The 9,823-nt window shown below is 39.8% G+C and overlaps 1 protein-coding gene across 1 annotated transcript in view; it reads right to left on the reverse strand.

Moving 5' to 3' along the window:
* Positions 1-9,823, reverse strand: part of CHPT1 (choline phosphotransferase 1) — an 11,459-nt gene continuing 1,636 nt past the window's right edge. Inside the window, exons 2-7 of the mRNA XM_010009827.1 lie at positions 9,139-9,286; positions 8,005-8,146; positions 4,143-4,227; positions 2,503-2,634; positions 769-894; positions 1-271 (exon numbers count right to left, since the gene is read on the reverse strand). Of these exons, the coding sequence (XP_010008129.1) occupies positions 140-271; positions 769-894; positions 2,503-2,634; positions 4,143-4,227; positions 8,005-8,146; positions 9,139-9,286 (765 nt within the window). The 3' untranslated portion in view covers positions 1-139. The remainder of the gene's footprint in view (positions 272-768; positions 895-2,502; positions 2,635-4,142; positions 4,228-8,004; positions 8,147-9,138; positions 9,287-9,823) is intronic.

The following is a 9,823-nucleotide window of genomic DNA, read 5'->3' on the forward strand; positions in this document are numbered from 1 at the left end:
ATCTGATAACATCTGGGATAGAGTGAGCTTTCTCATAAAACTGTTTTCTTGAAAAGCTTAATCTCTTCCCCAAAAAAAGAGAGGCTGCTTCATTCAGCATTCCCCTAACTGATTCTTCTCTTGTTCTTGACCTATTTAATCAGTCATTATGGTTTTGAACCTGTTCAGGAGCTTGATGAGATGAAATTCTGAAGACATGTATATGAAGATGAGCAGCAATCTGTAGGCATACACCAGTGGCATATCTCAGCATATCAAACAAGGATATGAACTTCAAAAGAACAAAACAGAACAGGTTAAAAAAAATAAATCTAATTATTTTTTAAAATTGTCCCTACTATAAATTCAGCTGTACTTTAATCAAGAGTCTAGCCAAATGACAAGTTTAACAGCATTTTAACATAAAGATACAGGGTAGTTTAGTTTAGAAGAAAAAACAAAAAAAATAAAAATGAAGCCCCAAGCCCCCCAAAACCCCAGCACGATACAAAGTGCTGTCTGACAAACTAATTTTAGTCTGCAGTTTGCAGAGTAACTTTAAACAAACCACCTGGACTAAAGCATAATTACAAGACATATCTGTAGATTTACTTTCACATCTCTGTTCCAAGGAAGCCAGTCAGCTCCCAAAATACATGTTTACATGGTATCCTGCCACTCCTTCTGCAGCAACAGCTGAAATCTGAGCAAGTCAGAAATGGCAGAGACAGTTCTCAATCCATTCCTTTAAGTATGCTCCAAATGAAAAGTACAAACCAAAATGCTTACCAATGCTATCCACAGAACAATATATTCATCAATGAAACTGTTGAAGTACTGGTCCAAAACTAGAAGCCCTGGCCCAATATATGCAGTGTCCTGAAGACAGATTTTACTTTTTGTCATGTAAGCCACCTAATGTAAAAGAAAAAAGAGACACAAAACCACATCACTGCAACATCAGTTTAACTACTAGCAAACTGGCATGATGCCCTTGCCCAGCAACTGCTATCCACTGTTCTTAAGAGGCAATCAGCAGGCAGGCCAAGGTTTTCTCAAATGCTTCAGGGGCTGCTGCTCCCTAACAGTTTCTTTCCCAAGGACCAAGTAGCCTCTTTCCAGGTTATTCAATCAATATCAAGCACTTTAGTCAGTGGTAACAGCTGTCTAGCTGTCTGAATTATCAGTTGGTAGCTGGTAGCTTTATTATACAGGGACTTTATTACATAGGAACCAGAGAAACCTCAACATGCTTGAGAGGTGGGCCAGTGCATACTTCATGAAGTTCAACAAGGCCAAAAGCAAGGTCCTGCAGCTGGGTTGGGGCAATCCCAAGCACAGCTACAGGCTTGGCGGAGAATGGATTGAGAGCAGCCCTGCAGAGAAGGACTTGGGGGTGGTGATTGATGAGAAGCTCAACATGAGCCAGCAGTGTGCGCTTGCAGCCCAGAAACCAGCCGTGTCCTGGTAAGGCACTGGCACAGGTTGCTCAGAGAAGTTGTGGCTGCCCTATCCCTGGAAGCGTTCAAGGCCAGGTTGGATGGAGCTTTGAGCTCTATGATGATGTTCACAAGGGCAAACAAATAGTAAAGCAGATATTTTTTTTAATTTATTGATGAGATTTTTAATTACAAAAGAGATAAAGATAAAAAGTTTCTCTCTTCATTTTAATGATTAAGGTAAAATCCTATTTCAGATAACTAAATCTGAAGTCACAGCACTGTTAGTAAGGCTTGAAGGACCAGACTTATGATGTTAAAGACAGACAACATATTTCTAGGAGTAAGTTAAAACTGAAAGCTGTAACCAATAAACTCAACAATAAGTATGTGTTTACATCAGTCATATATAATGTCCCTGTAGGAGCCTGAACCTAGTTCAGTGTCAGAGCACAATGGGAAAACTTGCGTAGCACTCACTGATCCAGCAAGCATTAAGCCAAAAACCAGTATAGTCTTAGAAGGTTTAGGACCGAAGCAAGATTCCTTACCACCAGCTTCTGTGAGATTTTAGCATTCACAAATCCAAATGTCAAGACATACAGGCAGGAATGTTTTTCAAACAGCTGAGTTGTAGACTTTTTATAGATCATAATGGCCAGTGTGAGAAGTAGTCCAATGTGCAGGCCTGGTGAAAGAACACTTGTTCCCTGCAATACAAATGGAGAGAAAATTTGTCTGAGGCTTCAGTCACACGGTAAGGTCCACATTTTACATGTATTGCAAATCCTATTAAACAAAAACAGAGCTGTCAAAGCTCAGGGAAAGTCCTTGAGCATTATACCAACACTTATAAGTATCCTTTGCAGTGACCACTAATCCATTTTCTAAGAAAATTCATTGCTGGTTCCTGCGATAGAAGAAATACAGTACTGTGTAGAGAGAAGGTAGATAATGACATCCAACACTCATATGCTTGTCTACTTAAATGCTTAAACAAATAAAACCCTTATGATGATACAAAATGCAATAAATTATGGGCATGTATTATTTGAACCTCATTCAGATTTTTAAAGCAACTTACTGCTATTGTAGATCCATTCTTTCCAACCCCTCCACCAAAGATGACACGGAAGTAATTGAATGAAGAAAGTGCTGTTCCACACAATATGCCAAAAACTGCAAGGAACTTCAGTTCTAAGCCCACCAAAGGAACCTTAGCAGGAAAAACAAAAGAAAAGTATTAGAAGTTAAAGGTAACACCTTTTTTAAGAAGTGATTAAAAAAAACTACTGATGTCTACTAAATGATTGTTTTATTTGAATTCTTGCTCAGAAGGACAGTGTTTGGAATTTGTTTCCTTACTAAGGACACAACAAATTCCTTTTGTAATGTTTAAACTCAACTTTTGAGTACTTAAGTTCTGATCTTGAAAATTCAGTTAGATCTTTCTGTGTTTGTCCTTACAATGTCTTCAAATATTTTTACTACATAAGCAAAAACTTGACACGAACTACTGCATTGCAAGGCACGGGAGGGGGGAGAAGGACAGTTCCTTCTGTTTCACAGTGTAACACAACACTGAACCACAGGAAACATAAACACCATCTGCCTGCTTTGTGTTTTGGTACATGTTCTTTGTATGCTGTATCTCTGCATTCAGAACAGTCTCCAGATACAAATTTTAATTAAGCAGTTACCTTTGCAGAATCAATTGCAGTTTCAAGGCAACTTCCAAAGGCAGCAGAGGATTTAAAAAAAAGAAGTAGTAATAAATTGAAATCATTGACTGTATTTGTGAATATAGATTGTTTTGAGATACAGCATAACTAGCACAGATTTTAATACTGAAGAACAAGCATTAGAGTCTAATGTGGCTACTTTGTTTTCCAACATGAAAATAAGTTGTTTGAAAACAGAACGATGAGAAAAGGAAACAAAATTGCTGAGTAAACTCATGACATCAATTTGAATTACTTGGTGGCTTATATTTAGGTTAATTTGCACTGGTTATCAATACCATGGAATGGTCTCAGCTCCTCCATGTACTATGACCAAGCAGAACTAGGCATTTCTGAATAAAGAAAGACCCTAGAAACAATGAAGATGTCAGTGTGATGTACTTTTGATGCTGTCCACTAAAGTCACCTTTAAAGAAAAGAATAAAAGCCAGAAACAGGGAGATGCTTTTGGACAGAAGTCAATTCTTTAAATAAATATAGGTATTTACATTTATGTCAGCTGTGACATAACTTAAAAATCAGTACGTGTCCATCAGCAGGTAAATATGGATTACTTAACCAAAACCCCCCTAACTTCATCCCATGATTTTACTGGATTAAAGTATTAATCTTTAAATTTAAAACAAAGCATCCTATAAATCATTTAAATGAACAGAAATATATGTCACAAACAGAAGAAATAAAACTAGAACAAAACCCAGTTGTTAAAGCTTAAGTATCTGCAGAGTATTAGTTCCAAATCAGGAGTTTGCATGTGGCAGATGGGGTCTTTTTTCCTCTATGTAGCTCTAAATTTGTGCATAGGAAGTCACACCATTATATCCAAGTTAACTACAACATAAAAATAACCTTCATTTGTAACAGAAGCTGAAACAGAATATTAGACAACTAGTAGGAGTTGAGGGTACTCACACAGGATAGCTTCAAATACCACAGGAACTGTGAACACTCAACAGGAACTCTGAATACTTAATGCACTCACCTTATAGTCCCATATTGCTGTTCCACCATACGCAGATGTCAAAAGCAGCATTGTTATGGCTATCTGAACTTCAGTTACATCAATTCTAGGAAGGAGAAAAAGGGACATGTAGTTAAATAAAAGCTCTTTTTGCTGCAAGTTAAGGCAGCAGGCGGGGAATAAAAAAAGTGACTTTAAATTATCTCCTTAAAAGTACTTCAGATTACATCAATCTATATATAAAATATGATTTCCCTTGACTGAGAAAGCTCCTCTATACAGAAGCACTCGTCTTTGGCTTAGATTTAAAATTAAATGTATACTCTTTACCTAGAGCAAGCTACATATAATTTTAATAGGGGGGAAATCTTTAATGAATACATTGTTAACCTTGAGAATTTTTGTATAAATTCACAGACTTGTTAGCGTGCAAGCATGACATCAAAATTTAAGGCAAGCTCACAGTAGATGCAATCAAACATTCCCATTAAAAGCATATCATATAAAAGTATAGACTGTAAAGAGCACACTGGGATGCAAGGGATTTTTTTAAGCTATCATATCATGAAACCTTGACAGATAAGAGCCTGCAAAACATAAGGGCAGTATTTTGAGGACTGAGGCAGTGGATAGCTGAGCATCTGTCCTGTTTCAGAGGATGTGTGATTGATATCTTGCTTATTTCCATAAAAACATTTTTAACATAGGTGGCCTTGTATGCCCTCTAAAGTCTAGACTCTGAATTCCACCTTTTTTGTTCTCAGAAAAGACAGCCAGCTCCTTTTTTGATTGATGAGATGTTTTTGGAAGACCTGAATATATTAAAAAAACGTTAAGCAGAAGCTTGAGGAAAAAAAATTTGATACTTTCAATAAAGCTTTAAAATAAATAAAATAAAATAAAAAGTTGTGCACATCTAAGGTACCTTTTATGCTACCAAAGGTTTTGAGACAGGTACCTCATCTTTCTACTGAAGTTACCAGCACGCAGTGACAGTGGATGTTTAAAATACAACATTTCTTTAAGCAGTTAGAATAAATTTTCTGGTTTAACCTATTATGACCGAAGTCAGTGTGTACTGTTACTTGCTTAGCAAGTGATCTGTTTGTACGGGAAATGGTGTATTTTTGAAGGGAGATAGGAATCAGCTCTTGGTTAATGGAAAACATTTATTTGATCTTGATAATCACAGCAACATTTCATCACAAGCTTCAGACTCGGTCTTAGAAGAGGCAAAGTTTAAGCTGCAACTAGATGATAAGCTGAAGTGCTCATCACTGCTCAAAGCCCTGGCAATGGGCCGTCCTCTCCTTCCTACACCTCTGCACTCCCTCACTTGTGGTAGCTGCAGTGCTCGCCGGAATGTAAGGTGCACCAGTTCAGCTTGCTAGCCTCGGGCAGGCTTTTCATCTTCTGCCCATGTCATGAACTGACTTGGGGTTAAGCGGCCGAAACTGTGCAGGGGAGGAATATGGGACAGCGGTGCTGGGAGTGCACTTCTCTCTCTCTGTCAGGGATGAGGTGTTAGATCTGCATAGGCACTGCTGCAGTTGTACACTGAGCTTGTCTGTTACGAATACAAAAGCAGGTGCAAGTGTTCAGAGGTTGTGCTCTGTACTAGTAACACCTAGAGTTCTAAGCTGTACTGCATTTGCTGTTGCTGGTGGTGGGAGGAGGCTCAAACTTAAATGATTATTTGTGCCAAAGTTTAGTACCTAAAGGGGACCTTGCAAGAAAGCTGGAGAGGGACTTTTTACAAGGGCATGTAGTGACAGGACAAGGAGGAATGGCTTTAAACTGAAAGAGGGGAGATTTAGATTTGATATTAAGAAGTTCTTCCCTTATGAGGGAGGTGAGACAATGGCACAGGTTGCCCAGAGAAGCTGTGGGTGCCCCGTCCCTCGCAATGTTCAAGGCCAGGTTAGAGCAACCTGAACTACTGGAAGGTGTCCCTGCCCACAGCAGTGGGGTTGGAACTGGATGAGCTTTAAGGTCCCTTCCAACCCAAACCATTCTATGATTCTGTGATTCTATGATACTTTTACAGAGGCTCATACTGCTGGCTGCAACACAGCCTGAATCAGAGTCCAGAGATTTTAAGCAGACACTATGAGGTGTTCTACATAACCTGAGAGTACCCAGCAGCTCTGATCCTTCCTGGCCATCAGCACTAGGACTCTCTCATCCATCACTTGACTTCTAAAATCAACTGCTGTTAATTCAGGAACAGCATCAGTGAAAGCTTCTGTCCACGTTACTCTGTATTATCACATTTAGGGCAATATACTAATGCCTTCACTTAAGAGAAATAAAATTGCAAGCCTTCAAAAAACTCTCACCTGTTTCCACTAAACAGAAGTAAGTTACCTTGGAGAAAAGTTGTGTCTAACTTCAAACAGCAAGCATGGAACACCAGGCCATTCCAAACTGCTTGTACTACGCACTATCACTATATTTACATAGAAGTTATTAAGTTTTTAATGACAAAATTTTTCTGTGGTATGGGAGTGTCAGCACCTTCCTGATGTAAGGGAATCATTCTCACGTTTTATTTCCTTTAAGAAAGGAAGGCACAGAAAAGCAACCATGTATGCAGAGTCTCAGAGCTCATGACATGGCCCATCTCCCTTCAGTGTAGTCCACTGACAGGTATGGAAATTATGCTATTTCAGCCATCACTCTAAAGCATCTATTTTTGTTTACAGCACAAGATGTCCTTTAATAAAAGTAGGATGGGTAGGCAGGTAGAAGAGTTATAGTTTCTGTGGCAAAATGCACCATCAGCAAGTAAGAGAGAGCTCTTAGCGTTATCACGGGGGCTGCTTTCCTTTGATACAGATATCGAACAGCATGCAAGGACAGCCCATCATGAGGCTGTGTGCCCAGCGATGCTCAGATTTGCTAAGGTGCTTCTTGCAGGTCAGAGCTAAGTAGGACTATAAGCAGGTGATTTAACAAGTGACCAGGATTAGCAGGACAGCCTTCATCTATCTACCTACTGCTGCAGAAGTCTCCAATCTCTTCTTCTTTTCAGAAATCTTTACTGGAGTGCAGCTTATTGTTCTAAAGCAGCAAAAGGCCACAGCTGTAGGAGGGTGAGCGACCTCCACACTATTAATAGTTCCTGAAATTAAATTGAAATTGTTTTCTTCTATGTGAATGTCATGGCTCCTCCTCCTACACTGTAGTGAGAACAGATGAAATTTCTACCAGGTCACGAACAGCAATCTCTAGAACTGTGACCTAACACAAAACCTAAAGGACATCAAACCCAGTATGAGCCAGATTAAAAACAAAACCTCCGCTTAAACCTGGGGCAATTCTTCAAGCACTGCCATAGCTCCGAGGAGCTCCTTGCCAAAGGATGCCATGGATGCAGAGAGTCATTCGAAGGAAGTCTGGAGATGTCTATGGAAGGAAAACCTACTGGCAAGGGAATTTCAAAATGCTTGCGGTTCAGAGTCCCTTGGTCTGAAACTGTTCTGTGGCTGGGAGGTTACAAAGGGAGGTACTGTAGATACTTGCTCTGTCCCTACTCCTACACAGAGCACTTGTTTACACTGCAGGCAAGACCTCGCTGGCCCAAGCCCGCATGGTGCTTGCTTCATGGGTTCTGAGAACAAATCTGCAGACAAAACAGCCAAACGCATGCAAACAAGGCATATATAGCTGAAATCAGCTGCTAAAAGAACAAGTCCTCTACTCAGAGTTATGCGGGGTTTTTAAGTTCTTGCCAGGTAAAACACAAGTCTGCTAGGGTGAGAGGGAGATGAGAAAGGAGGCGAGAGGAAGAAAGCAAAGAAAAAAACCAAGAAGAAATGGAAATCAAGTAGCTAGCAGTCTCAACATTAAGCCACACGTAGTTCTGAAGATACCTACTTACTTTCCAAACCTTAGTATGCCTGATACATATGTCTGCCAGTGAGCAGTATAGAACATGAACAGTCCCACAAAACAACAGAAAAACAACCAGTCAGGATTTGTTCCTAGTCGGATTGCTATGCAGGATCCAAGGACAACAAAAACTGAAAAGCAGAAATGAACATGTTAGTCATACACCCTCTTTGCTTGCAGTTAAATAAAGGAAAAAAAACCACAAGGCATTTACATTACTCTAACAAAGTAATGATATGACTGACACTTCACTGAGTAGCTAACCTCAAGGACAGTCCTGGCAGGAGAGACCTAAACACAGGACTCCCTTTCTTCCAAGCGAGGGCCCTGCCTTCCAGCCCACAGTGGTCATTCTCCCTTCTGCTGGCCCTGTTGATGCCTGTTCTTTGCAACACTGACAGCTTCAAGGGAAAGGCCCAGCTCAGAGAAAGTGGTTGCTGCACTTCCCTGGGCAGTGTTCCAACTCCCAGGGCAAATGTTTCAGCTCTTAAGCTTTTATAAAAGTACAGACATTGCCACCAACAGCAGCTAAATTATGGAAAGGAGAACAGAACAAGGCTTACTTTTTAAGGACTCCAACTCTAAGGAATATAAATTATCCTTCTCTTATGTGCTAGGCTGGATGTCCTATTACCAAACTGTATTTTGGTACCTCACTCCTAAAGCAGAAGCCTTAGTTTTGACGTCAGCATCAGCCTTTCAGGTCCTTAAAATCCTTTATCTGGCATTACCTGTACTCTACCAGAAAACACGTAAAGATCTCTAAGCGCCTCTCACAGAATTCTTTGTTCACCATCTAGCTCACTGAAAGAGCACTGTACATGAAGATGCACAGTAAGTAAGAGCAGAACAGGTGTTACCCAACATCTGCCACAGGTACTTCTGAAATATCCTCCCTGATACTGGTCAGGGATGCAAAGGTCAGGGGCAGCCTTGGCTGCAGTCACCAGGACATGAAGTTACCCTAAAAGAAGGGAACATGGTGACCCTGCTGTGAGCAGGGGACTGGACTAGATATCTCCAGAGGTCCTTTCCAACTCTAAGCAAATCCGTGATTAATCAGCTACTCTTGAAAAACAGTTTTCTAAAGCTAGGATAGGTAACAACAGTAAGTTAAGGCTACCTGTGGAAATAGAGTCGCAACCATGATCAAAGAGTTCTCCTAGAGGAGAACTACTGTTCGTTCTTCTGGCTTGCTTCCCATCAATGGCATCCAGAGACTGGTAAATAAAAAGTCCTAATGCACCCAAGATGTATGCCCAAAAAGGTGCCTGAAAGAGAGTCACACAAAAGGTCACTAGGCAGTTCCCAATTTCTTAGCTGATAATTCATTTTATTAATAAATAGATAGAAAATATTGTTTAGCACAAACCTACACTGCATTGTGCTATCTGTGACTTAGTTAATGGACAAACCAAATTCCTTGTATTAGTCTACATGAACTGTAGTACCTACTGTAATGAACTACTCCAGATACACCAGTGGAACACAGGTCCTTCTCTTTATTTAAAAAACAGACAAACATACCCCCCCCCAAAAAAAAACAAACAAACAAAACCCAAACAAACCAAAACCTTTCACCTCTCTTCTGTATCAACTCACTTACTTTTCACCTTAGAACCACAGTATTTCTATATTTCTATTCTTTGTGCTGAAAAATGTTATGAAAATAAAATTAATCTTTAAGAAGAAAGGAAGTAGTAGCCAGGACCTGACTAAAGTTTTCAGCAGTGATAGACGCTAGATGATCTGCTCAGATTTGCAACACAGAGATATAAAAAAACATTACATTTTACTAAATAAAAGAC

Source organism: Nestor notabilis, unplaced genomic scaffold (assembly GCF_000696875.1).
Source record: "Nestor notabilis isolate BGI_N333 unplaced genomic scaffold, ASM69687v1 scaffold6212, whole genome shotgun sequence".
NCBI lineage: Eukaryota > Metazoa > Chordata > Aves > Psittaciformes > Psittacidae > Nestor > Nestor notabilis.